The sequence below is a fragment of the Lindgomyces ingoldianus genome (assembly GCF_010093535.1).
Source record: "Lindgomyces ingoldianus strain ATCC 200398 unplaced genomic scaffold BDR25scaffold_45, whole genome shotgun sequence".
Classification (NCBI taxonomy): domain Eukaryota; kingdom Fungi; phylum Ascomycota; class Dothideomycetes; order Pleosporales; family Lindgomycetaceae; genus Lindgomyces; species Lindgomyces ingoldianus.
In genome coordinates this window covers 124,625-142,461 of record NW_022985206.1, presented here as the reverse complement: position 1 = coordinate 142,461, position 17,837 = coordinate 124,625, and the positions used below count along the sequence as shown (strand labels likewise).

Genomic DNA, 17,837 nt, shown 5'->3' with positions numbered 1-17,837 from the left:
TTCCTTGTACCTCGTGCAATCTTTGCGCAACTCAATTTCTAGATGCTATCACGAAAATCTTATTTGCCCACTTGATCCAGGCGCCTGGAGCTTTTCGTTTTCCGAGAAGGCGACATGTTCCTAGAGCTGGCTTCCCTTGTCAAGTGCATACTGTACACCTGGAATAGGTTCCTTCTTACCCCGGCAGTTGGTTGCGTATTGCTCCTGCTGTGGAGGATTTGGAGGTTCACTGTCCTACCAGTCCTACGGCCAAATGAGCCAAAGGAACTCCCTTACTGGATCCCAGGTAAGTCCCCCGTACGAAAATCGCGACGCCGTTTCTAAGACTAACAATCTGGCCCACCCCAGTGTTTGGTAAGAACGATGTTTCCTAATAACCACGTGGTCTTAATAGGGATCGCCAGGTCATACAATCGCGTTCTTTGGCAACTCTGATAAGCTGCTCGAACGAGGGCTGTAGGTATTCCATCCGTATCTCTTGATTTCCTTAGCTAACCCTACAGAAGAAACTATACAGGCCGTACCCATGAAGTGTTTGCAATCCAGGTTTTCAGGAAGAAACTATACATCATCACCAACCCATCAGATGTTAGCAATGCTTTCCGAGACAACGAGGCGCTGCACTTTGACGGTCACCTCAATGAGCTACTCTGCAATTGGGGCTTTGAAGGAGAAGCTCTGAGGTTGGCATGGCATGTTCCACAGCCTGGAGAATGGTGCTATTTGCCAGGAAATCCGCTGAACCCGAACCACCTTTCGTTGAACCGCTTCACCGAAGAAGTATACCGCGAACAGCTACTTCCGGGACCGAAGATGGATGCCATGTACAATGCATTCGCTACTGCTCTCTTCGCAACTCTGGAATGGTCGAATTTGGACTTTTGTACAGTAGGAGTGCGAGGCAAGAGCAGGCTGCTTTCGCTTTCGATGCTCTGTCGGCACACGATGGTGGATGCGACGACCCGTTCTATGTTTGGAAGCCATCTGCATCGGATTAATCCCACTGTAGTCGAAAATATGATGAACTTTAATGATCACGCATGGATGGTTTTCTTCAGGTATCCAGAGATATTCGGTTCACCTGTCACAGAGCCACGAAGACAGCTGATGGATACCCTCAAGACTTTCATCAATCTGCCAGCGCATGCACGGACGGAACAAGCGTGGTCCATCGACACAATCCTCAAGTGGCAAGAAATCATGGGTGTAGATCTGCATTCTCGTGCATCTATCATTCTGATGATCTACTGGGCGTATGTTTTGCATTACCTCCAATGGTTTTTAGCCCTCAGACTGACTTCAGCCTAGTGCCAATTCTAACGAGTACAATATTTCCTTCTGGGTGCTTGCCCATCTTCTACACTCTCCAGACCTGTTCAGAACAGTCTACGAAGAGACCGAAGCCGCATGGCCTCATGGGAAACTTGACATAAAATGGCTCTGCACCAATGCCCCCAATCTAGACGCCATCTTTTCCGAAGCTCTCCGTCTGAACGGAGGAGCCATGGTTAGCCGAGTGGTTCGCAGTCCCATCACCCTCGGAGGAAAAGTCCTGCAGCCGGGGCACTCCGCCTTGATACCAGCTAGGCAACTTCACATGAACGAGAAAGTCTGGGGTGATAACGTTGCAGAGTTCGATGCGACACGTTTTAAAAATAAGAAGAGTCTTACAAGACACTCTTCCTATCGGCCTTTCGGTGGCGGCGTAACGTATTGTCCTGGCAGAGTCTTAGCAAAAGAAGAGGTTTTCAGCTTCCTCGCTATTCTGTTTCACCGTTTCGATATTAAGCTGGCAGTTGTTGGGGCAGAAAAGCAGAAATTTCCGAAGCTGGATGATAGTACGCCGGCGTTGGGGATTACGGGCCCGGTCAGGTCGATGGATGTTATCATTGAGACGACGCTGAAGAATAAGTTTTATTAAACGGCTAGATGCCTGTACGATGAATTCCGAGGGTCTTCGATAAATTGTATACTTTGCTATGTCTTCAAAAGTGGTACCGACAGTTTGGGGGGCTGTAGGATGATTTGCGTTCTTTGGTCGACATTCAAAGATGGTAGTGAAAAACATCTAAGTGTTCCCAAAAATCAACATTTTTCTATTCTACTGCGTGTCAGTCCCGAGATATCTATTTCCATTACTCCCCTTCCAAATACTCACAAATGGCTATGGCCGTAAGGAGCGATATCTCAGGCCATTTCGCCAAGCCCTGGGTACAACATCACGCACTTGTCGACCGGTTGAATCGACGTCGGAAGGGACCCGAGTGAAGAGGGCAGGGATCTTCCAAAACTTGCAGGGACTATTCCCCATTGGCTCGGACAAACTCTCACCGTCGTACGGATATGCTTCGAAGGCCGGTCAAATAGATTGGTACGGTTCGGCCCCTCTCTTTGATTCGTCTGCTGTCCCCTTACAACAATCGCGCAAAAGCAAGTATTGGTGGGGCACTCGGACCTCGCAATTCGAGAGCACCAGAATCTTTCCCCACAATTTGTCTTCTTGCAGATCAAATCACGAATCCACGTATGGATAATCTCAGTCAACGGTTCACAGTTTCAGGCATGCTACTCTCGCGGGAATGGCGGCGGGAGGCTTGAACTACCTGATGTACCTCAATACGATATTCGGCCTCCCTCACCGTCTCTTCCGACAACGAACCACGACTCTCGCCTCATCACATATAAGCCACCCACCCCGCGACCCCACGTGAAATAGCACCACCTGATTTTCGACCCGTCATCTGTCGTCAGTCGTGGCACCGATATGGAACAACGGGGTTGAAACACGCCACTGCCAGGACTGGCCATGCCGCTGCCGCTTAGGTGACGACTTATGCCGTACGAATCGATATGGCAACGACGACGTCCGAGTTCTTCAAGACGCAGTCGCCGCCATACACAGACCCGCCTAGAGTCGGCCATACTGTGTTTATGGTACGTACCTTCCACTGACCCCTTTTATGGACTGTTTCTTGATGCTGAGCGTCCCTAGACGACAATATGGGCTGTGACTGCGGTATCGTTTTCGTTCCTCGGAGTAAGGATTTTTTCGCGGATACGCAGCATTAAACGACTGCATGGGGACGACTACCTTGTGATATTTGCCTGGGGCTTATCACTGCTCAGTGCTACATGTTGGCACTTCATCTCGCCCAAGATGTACGAAGTTCAAGCCATTGGAAGTGGGGACATCTGGCCACCTCCAGACAATGTAATAACGCGGACGAAGCAATATTTCAGCGGTCAGCTAATCGTCATTGCATTCTTTCACGCCATTCTATACTTCATCAAGATGTCCTTCATGATATTCTTCAAGAAGCTGGGCAAGGATATCCCCACACTTACTGTGTATTGGTATGGAGTATTTGCATTTACTGGCGCGGCTTTCTTGGTTACCCTAGGCACTATGGACTACCAGTGCATGATATCCGCCTTCGAAGACATTCTCGCAAAATGTCTCTCCCCCGACGGCAAAGCTCGGATCTTATTCGCGTTACGACTTGCCACGGCACTGGACGTAACCACCGACTGTTTAGGTATGTATAACTGACCCCAGCCTCAGCTCGTCATACAGTACATAAACTCACACGACTTAGTCATGACAATCCCCTTCAGCATTCTTTGGCGCGTCCGCATCCCACTAAAACGCCGCCTTGCCCTCTTCGGCATCTTCTCTCTCGTTCTTATCACGATCGCCTTCTCCATTACCCGTCTCGCTGTTATCAGTCATAACCTCGCCGACCCGTCCTGGCTCTACATGTGGAGCTCCATTGAGCAAAACATCGCTATTCTCGTAGCTTGTCTTGGCTCCTTTAAAACTCTTTTTTCGGCCGAAGGTACCTCGTTGGATCAACCGCAATTCAGCTTAAGAGAGGCAACGAGAGAAGTCATCTCGAGCTCACGGTCACGGTTTCGGAGTCGGGGTTCGGGCAATTCTCGTGGGAGGGGAAGGAGTGGAAATGGGGTTGGGACGGACGGGGATAATTGGAGTGCAAGCGACTTGCCGTACTTATCGCCCTGGAATGGGACTGCAGAAGCGACGAGTGATCAAGAGAGGGCCTCGGAGTCGGCAAGTTCTGAGTTGCGGGTTTTGAAGAGAACGGTTGTGAGGATGAGGGATCGGTGAAACGGATGTTGCTTTACGACTTTTTGGTTCATGCGCAGGGGAGGGATTGGTCAAGCGAATGCAGCAAGTTGGCCTTCTCGTTATGAGAGATGCAATGCTCAGCTTCCCTCGTGGTATATTATTCACGAACATAAACATCGTCACGGGTTTTATGGAGCTAGCAACGGATAGGATGACATGGGAAAGATTTGAGTCGAATCCAAGAGATTCGCGCGGTACCGAAACATGGCACACCGGCAACGCAACGCCGTCTCTACGATTGCCTTCAGCCCAACCTTCACCATAATGACCCGGAACTAGGAGGAATTGGAAAGAAGCAAAGATGTGGATCTCAGCTTGAGACGGCGAGTCTTGGCGGTGGAGGAACTAGGCTCGCGTGCCAATTGAACAACAGCCCTCCAGCGTTCGAGCGTATTCTAAGAGGATAAGAAGGCGAGAAGTGGATACCAAGTGGAAGACATACTCGCTTCTCGCCGGAGGCAGCTTTCTACGAAAATCCAACGCTGGAAATTTAGCCGTTGTTTAGAAAACTTTAGTGCAGATTTCGACCAGCCCCAGATATCACATCACGCCGCCACGACATCTCTGTAATATCTCAGCGTTCCGCTGCCAATGTCCAACTCCCCTTCCTAACTAAAATCCACTGCAAACCAAACCCCAATAACGTAAGCCTTCTGAGGCAGCTGGAGTAGCAAGGCCTTGGAGGGGTAAGAGGTCCTTGGAAGGACAAGCCACACGATTACGCATCGCGCTAACCTGCAGGTTTGGCCAGACTTGCACGCGAAGAAGTGTGGACACTCGGCACTGAGGATTTGCCTTGAGCGTTTATTTTTAAACGTAGCCAATGTGAAGCCACGATTCGCAGGATCGGGACGGTTTGAGGAAAAAGGTGTGAGGTGTGTACATGGATGATTGGGTTAAATTGAGGACCAGGTCAGTCATGCACGGGAGCAGGTGTGGAGCTTGGAGCTTAACTAGAACTTGGAGATTGGAACTGTGGTGGGGGCTGACAATTAGCTACCTTCCAGGACTCAGCCACCACCTCTGCGTAGCTCAAACAGAGAGATCAGCACCTTCCTCAAGTTTCTTATATTGACTCCATCAAGCCCTGCGACAGCGAAGCTATACTGCACTGCCAACCCACCACACTTCCAAACATCCACACCTTTCTCCTACCAAAGCCATCCAATCCCCAGAATCCGCACGCCCTCAAAATGGCCCAACTCGCCCCCGTCCCACAACCAATCGGCGTATTCCCCGAGCTCATCGCACGCCAAACCGAAACGTTAATCTTGAAAGAGAAAGTGCTGTCGCTGACGGGCGACAGCTTCAGCATTAAGCTAGCGAACGGGACGCCCATCTTGCAAGTCGAAGGCAAAATCTTGTCGATATCCGGCCGGAAGACAGTGAGGGATATGCAGGGTAAGCATTTGTTCGATATCGTGAAGGAGCATTTTCATATCCACACAACGTTCGCGGTGAAGGATCCCAGCGATCGGAAGATTATGGAGGTTAAGAGCAAGTTTGCTAGTAAGTCTACTCTCTTTTCTAGTTGTGTTAGAATTCTAGAGCTTTAGGTATAATGACAGCAATTAATGATCGGTTTGCACAGTCCTCGGCAGCAAAGCCGTCGCAACTTTCACCTCCACCAATGGGAAGGCAGAAGAACTGCAAATGAAAGGCAATTGGTTCGACACGTCCGCCGACATCACCGACGAAGCCCAAGGCGGTATCGTCGTAGGCCGTATCGATCGCAAACTCTTGAGTGGAAAGGATATATTGTTTGGACAGCAGACGTATGCACTGCAGGTGGCCCCAGGGGTGGATATGGCGCTGATGGCGGCAATGTGTATTTGTATGGATGAGAAGAATAATGAGAAATAGAGGGCGAGATGATACCCACAGGGCGATTTCGCGCTGGCTGCGTGCTGAAGTTTGGGTGGATTGGGATGGGATGGGTGATGAGCATATATCATCTGGGTGGCTAAGATACCTACAAGCAAGTCCGAATACCTTTATCAGAGCTCAAGAATGAAATGGATTTCTATGCTCTCCATGCATCTTGCAAGCGTGAACCACAATCTCCGTCAACTCTCCTTATCTCCCCTCTCATCTTACCTTACCATCAAACGACCCGGCCCCTATCATTCTCTCGCACAACTTCCGGCCGCTCCTCCCTATTCCCCTCACTCCCGCTCAACACTCTCCTCCTGCCCATTCCTTCCAGCCACCAATCCCACAAACCCCCCCACAAACTTCCTAGTAATCCCCACCATCCTCCTGGCCTTAATCACAAACCCTTCTCCAACTCCTCTCCTTCCCCTGGTCCCATATCCATCGTCGACGTAATATTAATCCCCACCACTGCCACCAAAACACCGGATCCGAAAATCCGTACAATTCGTCCCACTTCGATCGCACGGCTCCACAGACACGTCATCTGAATCGTTCGCCTAGAAAGCGGTGGCAACGAGTAGTGTGGGAGGCTAAGGTTGAAGGTTGGAGGCGAGAGAGATTTATTGGTTGAGCTTGGGCTGAAGATGGATCCGCCGGGGCTGAGAGCGGCAAGAAATGGTGAGTTGGGGACTGCGGCCGAACAACATGAAATGCGCCAAATTGGTCGGAAAGTCCCAGGTGCTGGTGATTCTGGGTAAGGCTTCGAGAAGTACCGACGTATCGCTGAGACGATAGGCTTGCACTCGAATAATGATATTGAGATCGCCGTCAAAATCGACCGGTAGTTCATACATACCCGTTCTCTACGGATACTTGAGATATGGTTGTTCATACGGATGACCGATCGTCACGACTGTGTATCCCCAACTCACGAAAGAGGGACGTCAAGACTTGGGAGCTTGGGCCTGCGAACGGGGGACTAAAAAGCGAAGACGGGAGGTGAAAATAGGGGCTATGATGTTATAAAAGCACCCCAGCAGGGTTGTAGTAGGATTCGTAATAGGTGGCTAGACCGCGGTCGAGGTATTTGATTGGAGGCCTGGGGCTAGGGCTGGGTAGCAGAGGTGGATGAGCATAGAGATTTCGGTGCCATTAGGGGCTATTGCGTCGTTGGGCTTGGTGTGGTTTAGGACATATGGTTTCAAGTCTGTGGAGTAGTGACCTGTTAGGGGTGGGAGGATGAATGCATTGCTGTGGAGGATGGAGATGTTTAGGGTAGTAGGATTCTTTGTGCCATGTTCTCTTTAGGATGCGCCGCAGATCGACACTAGTCACTAGTGAGAATGCAGATGCGAGAGTGGTGCCAACATCTTTCCTAATTTGGTTTGGCTGTTTTGAGACTACTACATGTGAAGTCGGGAGTATTCCGAAGTTAGTTCTGCATGTTCTACTTCTCGATTCGTGAATCGCGGACATATATGCTCATACCTCCACCACCGGTCCCCGCCCTCGATCTCCACCTTGCATGCCGAATGGACTCTCCAAGGTCTAATTCGTTTTCTTCCTCTCATAGTTCGGTAATTCTGGTGGAGAGAGGGGAGCCCTTGGAATCTATCTCAGTCACTGAAATAGCGACTATGTGGAGAAGGTGGAGGATAGTAATATCAGGTGAATATTTGCGGGAAAGGTTATATGTATAACAGGAGGACCCAACCGAAAAGAGAGCAAGAATCCCCTAAAATTAGAGGAAGATCATCCGCAGGCTCATCAATTATTACGACGTCATACATGTCTTTGCTGCTTACGGTACAAAACCTAAATTTGGCATGATACTTGGCCTGTCGCAGAAGAAAGCAATAGGGAAGACTTCCGGAGGACTTGAATAATAGTATTCGTGATTGTAACTACCTAGATCTCTCAGGTATAGGTCAAGCTGACATTTTTATTCTTGAAAAGTCTATCGTATGCTTGGTGAAAGGTTGGGAAACCATATAGGGAAGCTAGTTAGCGTGAGGACACAAAGCCACACAATATCTGAATCTACCACGGGAATATCATTTCGACAAATTCCGGATATTTGATGAATTTAGCGCAGTCGGTCAGATCATGACGATTGGAAGACGAAAATTTCAACTTAGCGGCACTCGGCTCCACTAGTTATTCAGTTCACAAAGTGGAACCCCAGCTCTACTGTATCCTCTTTGGTCTGTGTGTTTCTTGAGGCTCTTTAGTGCGGTATACGGCTTTAGCTATCGACTCTACGGTATACTTTTGAGCATATGAGCACAATCTGTGTTTATGTTTGCAGTACCACGCATGGCGACACGACCGTCACATGTTGCCAAGATTTACTCCTTTTCTTGCATATATATAGACCCATAGGTATACTCCTTCAACAATCAACTCGGTTCCTCATGATTCCTGAGATCCCCCTACCCTGAAAGCATCACTGTTTAACTTAACCCAAGCTTCCTCAATCAATAGAACTCCTGGGAGGAGGAAAGCAAAGTCGCTTAAACCGGCCGCTGCTACTAGCGAAGGCCGATGCTAAACTTCTAAGGACATATGGAGCACGTGTGATCCTCCTGAGCTCTGGGTTGCTGGAAGAATCAACGTCCCTCCGTTTTCGCTTTCACACCTCCGATTTGTGGAACTTTTCTTCAGCACTCCCTAAGGTACGAAGCTTGGCTATAGGTTCCATAAGTCATAAGTATTCGAACTATGGCTACTTTAAGGAAGCATTTGAATGAAATTGAACCCGGAACCTTAGATCATGGATACCGGAGCCCTTAATGCCGACACCATTACTCATCTTCTATAATTCTATCTTGAACTAAAGAAGGGCGAGTAATATTAAGCTTCTTACTCCTCGATCCCCGAAACCTTGTAGCTAGGGATACCGGAGGAGAATTTGGATGGCATTCAGACTGAGCATGGTCCTAGGGCAAGAGTGGCGATGCGGCTGGTTTCGTGATGTAGGGGGTATGCGAATGGAATGGTATGGGACTGGTGATATGTTAAACAGTGAAGCTTCCGCTGCTGCTGTGGAGAAGTACGATTCTGAGAATTTGGGTTTATTCTCCTTTCGCGAGAGGAAAAGTAATAAAAATAAACTAATTCCATCAGAGACTCATTTGGTATCCCCTTTCAACGGTTAGAGTATATCATCTTATATAGAGTTTCGGAGGAATCAGTGGCTCCTGGTGTAGTAAGTAGACGTTACATATAGTGCCTATGAGTAGAACCTTAAGATCCACGATTGGAATTTCTAATTGGTTACGGCCTGAGAACAGCCTCAGAGGCGAAGAAATTCTGCATTCTGATTTGAATGCAGGGATCCGTCAGAAAATGGAACTCGATAAGGACGAAGAACGGCACAAGCTTAGAAAGCAAGCTATTAACCATCTTTTAGAATTCCGATACGCTTCTGAGAACTGATAGGATGTCAACGAGTCAAAGCGAACCCTTTTCCATTTTTTGTTCGGGAAAAGGTAAACTCATTACCCCAACGAAAGCTCAAAATATGTGCGGCTATCTTATTTAGCGCGTTTCATTCCTAAGTTGGTTGAAACTTAGTAGGAGGGTTTTCCTAATATTCTTTGCTAAAGTGATGCAGACTTGTTGGATTTGGCAGGCCGAGCCAGCAGGGTCACCGAATTTTGTTCCCATAGGACGGAACCACGCGCATAAGAAGCCATACTTTTCGTTGTTAGAAATATGTAATAGTTTACTTAGTAGATTCCAATAAGGACCTACACAGCGTGGCTAACAGTACGTAGTACGTTACGTTTAAGCTTTTTTCTGCTAGTAACTTCTTAATTTAGTAGTACTTTTGTACGTAAGCAGTAAATTAATTAGCAAGTACATAACATAACAGTAACTTCTTAAAATCCTTATACTTTTATACTTTTTATAAGAAGTTTTGTTAGTCTAGGTTAAAATTATTTTAAGAAAAGCTTTTTAGCCTAGATAAAGTCCTCTAAAGTAGTTAATTTACTCTTTACAGCCTTATAACATAACTAGTTCTTTTAGAGCTACTGTAAAGCCTTAATTATATAACCTGCTAAGCAGTTTCTATTAATTATAACTGTTCTTTTGCCTCTAGAGAAGGCTCTCTTACAGTTGCAGCTTGTTAAGGGTATACAAAGGAAATTAAGGGCAATTTTAAAAAGTGTAAGGTAGAAGTAACAACTAACTTTAAGCTACTAAGTAAAAGGTAATTAGAATAGTAGAGATTCCTTCTTAGCTATAAAGAGGTCTTTAATGTAGCTGTTGTAGTATTATAAAAGCTCTGTTATTTTCTGCTATTTTTTATATAACCTTAAGCCTATAAGAAGGCTTATGTTAATAGAATACTTGCTACTAGAAAGCTTGTGCTAGTAAGGTTATAGATCCTCCTCTTTATTACCCTCTATCTCTAGCTTGTTAGGACAACTCTAATAAGCAGCTACTGTGCTATAAAACGTAGAGTCTAATTGTTACTCTAAAACGTGACCTTAAACAAAGCTCCTAAGGCAATAGCTAATAGGGTCTAAAAACAGGAGGGAAATCTCCTAAAATATAACCTCTCTAACCTGTACTATAGGACGTACTTAGCAATTTAGTGTACAAAAGTTATGTCTCACATTTTGACTACTTTTGTACGCCTCACGTGATTACTACGTTCACGTAGTTACGTTACGTACTACGGACTGTTGGCCACGCTGGACCTACAAGGGGTAGGGAACTACACCCCCAAGTCCTATAGGCAAAGGGCATAGCTGTGAATGCATAGATCTCATATTTTATTTCAAGGGGCAATACAACGCGACAAGCAATACTTTATGCTTCTGGTATCAATATAGCAGGCGCTTTCCTTTTTGCTTGTGATTGTATCCCCTTTGACTGATTCTTTCCTACCTAGTTAACTAAATTTTAATATTTGGAAAGTCAATCAAGATGAAAACTCTCGGTTGCCCTCTCTCTTTCAATACTCCATATAATAAACATAACTAGTCACCTTGTACACAAATGTTGTTTCATCGATTTCATCAATCATTCAACGTGCATAGAGGTATTTACGAGGTTCTCGTGATATTTACCAAGTGGGTCTAATGCCGCTGCATTTGACGACAAGGGTACATCGAGGCTAATATCCACGTGCTGGTCCTTCACTCTAATGCCGGGCGTGCTCCATCCGCCTGCCATGCCCCCACTATGGAAACTAATGTAAGTAATTTTAAAGGCCTCGCTTACTTATCCGAACTGGGTGGTGTCTCCTCTGGTTCGCGTTGAGAGTAAGTTGAATTTTAAAGCGCGTAATGGCGCGGGAGAGAGGGTAGAATGATGTCGATCTCTTTCTCTAAAATTAAGCCTCTAAAATTTAAACTTACTCATCGTGGCATGAAATGAGGAATTGCTGCTAGAGACCTTAAATGCAATAGAAGAAGTTACTGCACATATCCAACAAATTACATCTACTAAGTTGTGAAAGGTGCAAGCATGGACTTCAGAAGTGAAAAGGAAGTTCGCCCTTGAAGGGAGAGTGATTATCGTGTGGGTCGATAAACCCCCCCGCTAATTGTAACTATGTGTTACCTACTAAATGTGGAGCGTGGGATCTTTTCCAATCATGTGCTAAAGTGGCGCGTGTGTTCACCATAATTGCGGCTTGCTGCCTTTACAGCGGAGGGTATTATCACATATGTCTTGAAAATAGGCAAACAATACCAACGAAAAGGCAAACAGGTTTTTAGGGACCAGGCTGTGAAGCCGAGATATTTAGGAAAATTGAGAATTCCGCCTATCAGTTACTGGGTCCATGAAATCCATTTGATCTTAGAGTGCCTATCATATACGGCAGTAGCGCAGGCTTAGTCGAACATTTAATTATTGCGACGCTGAATATGGCAAAGCATCAAGATGTGCTGTGTACATGACATACCGGATGCGTAAAATATGTTCCGAGTTTCCGCCGCGAAAATAGCTGTGCCGGCAGCCGTTGTGCTGCGGTGTTGGGAAATAAGGGATCGGCGTTGCAATGCTTACTGCAGAACTGAAAATGACTAGCCATAGAGTTAGAATAGTCGTACAAAGGAAATATTTTGCTTCTGATAATGAAGGAAAATTCCTATGTCATTATCTACCTTCAGTATCTCGTCCAGTTCAACAGTGCTAAATGTATCGCATGAAATCTAAAGAATACCAGGACAACGCTGGCTGTGCTCGGTCTGAGCACCTACATAACTAGGTGGGTAGGTGTGCAGCATTAAAAGTCACATGATCATTCCACATCTTGAACCCCGGAACCTTGAATGAAAGTAGGGTATGAGAATTATCCTGTGAAAAAAATGTGGGGCAAAAATCGTGATGGGTTTCCTTATTCCATTCCATGCCAACCTTCATGTAGCAGGTTGGGCACGAATTTTCCTCAACATCTCGGATGGTGGGAAGCATGCCTCCACATCTCCCAAGAAGCTACAATACAGCTGAACGGGTGGCTCTACAATCCTAGTGATGGCTTGTTGCCTCCTCTGTGCATCGCAGAGGGTCTCACTATATTTGCTCATTTCAATAAGCCACACGCATTCATTCTTCTAGTTTTCGGCACCCTCCCTGATTTTGAGCCTCACCTTTATCACAGCCTAACCAACCATCCATGCTTACAATGCATATTAGCCTAAGCCATCACATCAAGTCCGCGTCGCACACTGAGCGTGCGCGCGCCGCTGAAGACGTTACCCTCGACTTGGTGTGTCGGATAGTAGCACTCTAGCTGATTGGGTCGTCCGCCTCACTTTTCTTGCGCGGTGAAGCCTTCGCGACGCCACAAGGGGTGGTGACCCGGACCCGGGTTCGCGAAGGAAACCCCGTAGTTTCAAAGGACCAAGCTGAAAGAAGAGGTGACCCAGAGTTCGGTGGACTCAATGTAATGACCTGTTGCTTGAGTGGGGTGGCGTGCTGTCAGTATCGTCGTTTGACATATATCAGCACGCGCGTAGCCTCACCTCTTGAGGCTATGATTGGCGCTCCCTGGAAATTTCCACCTGTGACATTTCATTCGACGTCTAAATTGCAAAAAAATCTTGCTTTTAGTAAAAATTACGAGCATATCCGATAACGTGGCTGTGATAGGAAATGGCTCAGAAAGGACTCTGGATTTCAGGATGGCGGAATGACGCGAGGGACCCAAAGCGGGGTCTGAGCCGTTTGACAGGGCAGCAGGGATCGCCTGCGGATGCACGGGTGTCTGTGCAGTCGGGCGCAGTGAGACAATCTTTGGGTTGAAGGACGTTGCTTGAGGCATGAAGGGTTGACATGAAGTTCTCAAGAGAGTTAGTCGTCAAAATATATAGCTTAGGCCCTCTTTTCGCGTTTCACGACTGAACAAACTCATTTCTTTGAGACCATGACCTCGAAGTTACCTTGGATCCTCTCCTAAGAACTTGATTTGTCACAAAATTTAGCTCCGGTAGGCGGCAGAGTCGACAAGACCGGCAAAAGAACCGTAGCACTTTCCGCTTTTCCAATTAATCCCAGGGTGTCTGTCCGCCCACGAGTTACGCCTTTTCAACGCCGCCCTGAGGCCTTCTTCCTTCGGTTTCGTCTCGTCTTCATAGATTGGACGACTTTTCCGAGCCGTCTTACGAAAGCGGCTAAGCTAATTCAGCTTCCCACCGACCGCGGTAGCACCATTTGTTCCTTCAAAGAAGGTTCTTTGCAAATAAGATGATATGCAGAGTGCGCGCAGGCGTAGCTGGGTATTTCTTCGTTTCCAGCTGTGAATGTTACTCCTCAGGTGCTGTAAGGCATGGCTTATTAATGATAAGTAACGGTAGGGATCAGGGAACAAGTAGATTTTTCACCCAATCGTTTCTGCAAATTTGGTGCGCAGCCTTTAAGACATTTGCGGTGTGCTAAAGGTGCGGCAGGCTGCATCAGAATGACACTTGGATGGCATCTAATGGATGCATATGTGCGCCGTGATACAGACAGCGCTCTAGGATGCTTGAAGTTGGCCAGTGCCTTTCAAGGTGCACAAAGTAGGCGGGAAAAGAAATCAAGTACCGTCAGAAAACCCGCAATGAAAGCAGCCTTGCCGTTACAGGGACAAGGTGTAACCAGTCCTTCAAAATTGACCTATGATATGGCAAACCGGTCTCCAGTGTTTCAAAGAAATGCAGGGCAAAACAAGGCAAGAGTATTGCCAATTTAACTCAAAGGCCGATGTGCAAGTCGTCGCTGGTAGGCAACGAGGGGGAGAGGAAAAGGTCGTCGCGGCTCTTAGATGACAAGTGGGCGCCGAAGGTTGGAGAACCAAACCAAAACCAAATGCACTCATGTAGTAATAATAGATTGAGGGAGGCCTCAGGTCGATTTTAAGGTATAACAAACATATGGATTAATATCCAATCCAACCTAGGAGATCACAAGCACGAAATTTACCAAGTGGAAACAGTCTTCAGAACCAACATCAAGCTTCATATCAGCGAAAAAGAATCGTAAGTTAATTTTTTCTCTAGACCAGTCCCGCTCAAGCTTTGCAATTGAGCTCCCCTTTCTGACATGTCGAAATTATATCGAGTTGAAGTTGAACTGAATGAAGGAGAAACGCTAAACCCAAATATGCCTAGATCAGGTTGTGTGGTGTAGATGTTTCGAGCTTAGCAACACAAGTAGAAGAAGCGTTTTAAACCTTGACATCCTAAGACCAAAATGGTTATCTAAAATCCGTGAAAGAAGTTAGAACAAACAAACAAATAGGTGGTAAAGTCTGGGATCGACACAACCAAGGATATCCAAATGAAAAGTCCGGCAGAACTCCAATGACAAGAACCAATCCGAAAAATGGAAGAACCCGCGTGCCACCCAGTTAAGTTTGTATGGGGTATCCAATAACTTAATTTTACAAATTATCTAGGCTTGCATAGGTAATAGAAGCTGGGTGAAGATGCTCTGTGGGGTTGGGTTTGGGCTAGGGAAAAGAGGGCTGTGAGTGCATCAAGAAGGATCACTATATGGTCGTAGCATATGTAATCCATATTTCCGAGACTTCTTGATCCAAACCAAGAGAAAGGCGACGTCGCGGATGCATCTCTTTCTGGATGAAGCTGCGTTCAGACCGAATCGCAGTGCATTCTATCCACCGCTGAATTTAGACGTGGAGGCGGATTTGGAGCCAAATGTATTACATGTTCCTGACCCGCGCATTCGAGAGCTGTAAATGGTTGCATTCCGGTTTAGGAGTTGGGGAGAGCCTTGTTACCAACGCCTCTACTTCAGTTATACACCCCTTCGTTTCCCGCATCGAATCGTTCGACTGTGTAACTATTTTATTATTTCTTTTTTACTTCGCTTCAGTTCCTCCATCAAAAGGTTTCATTGATTAAAGGGGAAATAATCAGATCGAAAGTCATCTTGTGGTGCATTGGGTTTTATTCAGTCGAAGAAGTGTCCATGGTCTATTTCAGTAAACTCAGGAACCGCTGAGTCCACCTTGGGTGCAAGAGCTTTTGATGCTTCGACTTCCTTGTTAGATGATTCGAGGATACAGGTTTGTCCAGTAGTGGGCTCGAGGATATCGTCAAGGAGGTCGCTGGGTTCGATGATTGTGGGCATAGTGGGTGCATTAAGCGCATCCACAACTCGTTCTTCTGGTAAGAGGGTCATGGGAAGGTCCGAGCGTTGAGCGTGATTATCAGGGCCAGAATTCCCAAATAGTATGCTTGTTGGTGGGGACGATACTGGAGGGCTTGCTGTCTCGCGGGTCGTTAAGGAGCGTCGGACTTCCAGGTCCAGAATTGGGCTATCTGAATCATCCAAGCTCCAGTATTCAATAACGAGGTTCCACCAGGAGAAGTCATCCAGTTCATCTCGAGAATGCAAGCTCCTCAAACGCGCCTTTTGAAGACGAGAGCATGATAAAGTTTCGAAGATCCATGAGTCTATACGTCTCCTAGCATCTGCCCAAGCCAATCGCGCTTGAAAAAGATCATTTTCACTAGTGGGATGAGGAAGCAGAGAAACGCTTTCATTGCGATGGGATGGGGGGGCAAGATCTATCATGGAAGTTGCACGAGGTGATTCAAGTAAAGAAGTGGAACCCAGCTGTATCATAGGATCCAGTGAGACAGCCATAGGGACCACCGAGCCAGTGTGGTCAATAATCTTTGGAAGTGGAATTGAGGCCACAATTGGACCAAGTCCCGAAAAATGTGTGGGACCATCCCAGACCTCTGGAACCCCAAGGGCAAAGCGTGTCAAGTCCTCAGTTTCCCGATTCTTCTCTCCACGCTCTGATGACGCATATGTCGTTGTCCAGTCCTCTGCCAAGCTGTCGATGAACTTTGTTTCTTTTTGGGTATACTTCCACTCGAGAAGATTGTATTCAGCTTCAGCCTGGTCGTAATCATCTTCGAGCTCTCCATGGCGATCCCGAAGATCCGACGCTTCGGAGTAGACATTCTCTATTTGTTCCGGGATATCAATGCCTTTATCAACAAGCAGCTGTCGAAATTGTCGAAGCTGACTGAACAAGGACCCTTCTTTTACACTTGCTTCTTGACGGACTTTGCGGAGCTCCTTACGCTTAAACTGAAGTTTGAATCTTGACCCAAGTAATTCGTCGCGCGTGTCGCGAAGTTCATCTTGTTGTGACTCAATCATGTCTATTCGTTCTTTGTTATGGCTGGGGGAATGAAGGTAGTGCAGAGACTCTTGGCTGACACCATCGCCGGATTGAAGTTGACGCTGGCCAGCAGTTGGGAACCTTGACAACTCATCGCCCACTTCCATGGGATCCAAAACTGACTCAGTTGGTTTCTCCATCCTAGCGCCGGCATGATGGGAAGAAATGATCTGGGTATGTGGCTTTTCGTTGCATTCCTGAGGCGGTGTTGTGGTCCCAAAGTTCGACACGGGACAGGGTGAGAAGAAAGACAGTAGCTCCACGTGGTCTGTCACGAGGCGGCCAGGATAAGAATCTAGTTTAACATTGTGTATTGGTGGTAATACTGTAGTTATGTCAGCCTCAAAGGTGTCAAAGGGATGGTAGGGCTGGGTACATAGCGATTTGAGTATTTGAACTCTCAGAACTGGAAGAGATCCAAGTGAAGCTTTGTGGTTGCTGGTGTGGTATCGACAACACCCATGTACGAATGGTATTGGGATCGAGAGAAGGGTGAACTCGGGGAGGCATGGGGCAGAGTAAGTAATATCGTTTTCAGTTCGTTAAGCCACGACATGCATCAAAGCTGCCTCACGCCAGTGCGTTGGAGCAGTTTGCAGTGCAAGGACTGCCGGGAATACGCACGGAGGTGGGGTCTTCATGCTAAAGCGGCACTGGAATTGTGCAACAGGGCGCACGGCCGGCCCTTGCCGTCGGTGGGCCTTGGCCACACCACATGTTCCTGTTCAGCCTATCCAACCCCGGTCTCTCCACCATGCTCTGCAACGCTCAGCTGGTCGGCTTTTTTGGAGACGGTGAGTATCAACGCCACTGATATTACTTTCGACGACTCCGCGTTTACTGCGCTCTCCATCAATGCAGCAGAGCCGCATCCCGTCGACTGATTCATAAATATGGGCGGACTGATGTGGCCAGGAGAGGGACACGAAGGGACCCTAGGACATGTGGCAGTTCTGTGATCATGTCTGGTCAAACTCACATGCGACGAAATTGGGACCAATACCAGAGAGAGTTCTACCAGGTTTGGGATGGCGGTAAGTCGCTCTCGTCTAAGGCCACGTAATCAGAAGATTTGACAGGCAACAGGGCAATGGATTTTCTACTGTTGGGCTTCAGAAGAGTGCGCTTATATTAGGAATTCCTATTATT

At 47.1% G+C, this 17,837-nt stretch overlaps 7 protein-coding genes across 7 annotated transcripts; 4 read left to right on the top strand and 3 right to left on the bottom strand.

Annotated features, from left to right (window-relative positions):
• Positions 1-52: 52 nt before the first annotated feature.
• BDR25DRAFT_346682 (cytochrome P450) lies at positions 53-2,006 on the top strand. The gene is made up of 5 exons (XM_033694171.1): positions 53-286; positions 365-369; positions 404-456; positions 507-1,253; positions 1,309-2,006. The coding sequence occupies exons 1-5, from the start codon at positions 115-117 to the stop codon at positions 1,919-1,921; spliced, it is 1,590 nt and encodes a 529-aa protein (XP_033541306.1). The 5' UTR covers positions 53-114; the 3' UTR covers positions 1,922-2,006.
• Positions 2,007-2,850: 844 nt separating this feature from the next.
• On the top strand, positions 2,851-4,611 carry BDR25DRAFT_346681 (uncharacterized protein; the record flags this gene model as incomplete). Its single annotated transcript, XM_033694170.1, has 3 exons — positions 2,851-2,934; positions 2,993-3,536; positions 3,597-4,611. The coding sequence occupies 3 exons, from the start codon at positions 2,851-2,853 to the stop codon at positions 4,124-4,126; spliced, it is 1,158 nt and encodes a 385-aa protein (XP_033541305.1). The 3' UTR covers positions 4,127-4,611.
• A 584-nt stretch (positions 4,612-5,195) lies between these two features.
• Positions 5,196-6,120, top strand: BDR25DRAFT_307181 (uncharacterized protein). The gene is made up of 2 exons (XM_033690794.1): positions 5,196-5,656; positions 5,739-6,120. The coding sequence occupies exons 1-2, from the start codon at positions 5,341-5,343 to the stop codon at positions 6,008-6,010; spliced, it is 588 nt and encodes a 195-aa protein (XP_033541304.1). The 5' UTR covers positions 5,196-5,340; the 3' UTR covers positions 6,011-6,120.
• Positions 6,121-8,826: 2,706 nt separating this feature from the next.
• Positions 8,827-9,691, bottom strand: BDR25DRAFT_361525 (uncharacterized protein; the record flags this gene model as incomplete). The annotated part of the gene is made up of 7 exons (XM_033696432.1): positions 8,827-8,890; positions 8,923-9,104; positions 9,137-9,166; positions 9,280-9,334; positions 9,378-9,416; positions 9,446-9,518; positions 9,595-9,691. The coding sequence occupies 7 exons, from the start codon at positions 9,689-9,691 to the stop codon at positions 8,827-8,829; spliced, it is 540 nt and encodes a 179-aa protein (XP_033541303.1).
• A 1,365-nt stretch (positions 9,692-11,056) lies between these two features.
• BDR25DRAFT_361524 (uncharacterized protein) lies at positions 11,057-13,939 on the bottom strand (the record flags this gene model as incomplete). Its single annotated transcript, XM_033696431.1, has 21 exons — positions 11,057-11,202; positions 11,258-11,355; positions 11,395-11,423; positions 11,483-11,578; positions 11,604-11,675; positions 11,704-11,804; positions 11,901-12,007; positions 12,050-12,066; positions 12,094-12,175; positions 12,207-12,220; positions 12,281-12,430; positions 12,466-12,597; positions 12,634-12,645; positions 12,693-12,772; positions 12,799-12,961; positions 12,995-13,033; positions 13,107-13,326; positions 13,385-13,467; positions 13,491-13,656; positions 13,683-13,794; positions 13,867-13,939. The coding sequence occupies 21 exons, from the start codon at positions 13,937-13,939 to the stop codon at positions 11,057-11,059; spliced, it is 1,992 nt and encodes a 663-aa protein (XP_033541302.1).
• A 25-nt stretch (positions 13,940-13,964) lies between these two features.
• BDR25DRAFT_361523 (uncharacterized protein) lies at positions 13,965-15,386 on the top strand (the record flags this gene model as incomplete). Its single annotated transcript, XM_033696430.1, has 10 exons — positions 13,965-14,201; positions 14,237-14,372; positions 14,424-14,502; positions 14,540-14,590; positions 14,654-14,733; positions 14,795-14,872; positions 14,932-14,992; positions 15,029-15,185; positions 15,217-15,314; positions 15,362-15,386. The coding sequence occupies 10 exons, from the start codon at positions 13,965-13,967 to the stop codon at positions 15,384-15,386; spliced, it is 1,002 nt and encodes a 333-aa protein (XP_033541301.1).
• Positions 15,387-15,439: 53 nt separating this feature from the next.
• Positions 15,440-17,541, bottom strand: BDR25DRAFT_361522 (uncharacterized protein; the record flags this gene model as incomplete). Its single annotated transcript, XM_033696429.1, has 3 exons — positions 15,440-17,185; positions 17,240-17,389; positions 17,428-17,541. The coding sequence occupies 3 exons, from the start codon at positions 17,539-17,541 to the stop codon at positions 15,440-15,442; spliced, it is 2,010 nt and encodes a 669-aa protein (XP_033541300.1).
• Positions 17,542-17,837: the final 296 nt, after the last annotated feature.

Bases quoted from the DNA above. Each gene is read 5' to 3' on its own strand.
- BDR25DRAFT_307181 (XM_033690794.1), top strand. From the start codon at position 5,341: ATGGCCCAACTCGCCCCCGTCCCACAACCAATCGGCGTATTCCCCGAG. The intron at 5,657-5,738 runs GTAAGTCTACTC...CGGTTTGCACAG, and splicing joins GGTTAAGAGCAAGTTTGCTA to TCCTCGGCAGCAAAGCCGTC.
- BDR25DRAFT_346682 (XM_033694171.1), top strand. From the start codon at position 115: ATGTTCCTAGAGCTGGCTTCCCTTGTCAAGTGCATACTGTACACCTGG. The intron at 457-506 runs GTAGGTATTCCA...ACCCTACAGAAG, and splicing joins AAGCTGCTCGAACGAGGGCT to AAACTATACAGGCCGTACCC. The intron at 1,254-1,308 runs GTATGTTTTGCA...ACTTCAGCCTAG, and splicing joins ATTCTGATGATCTACTGGGC to TGCCAATTCTAACGAGTACA.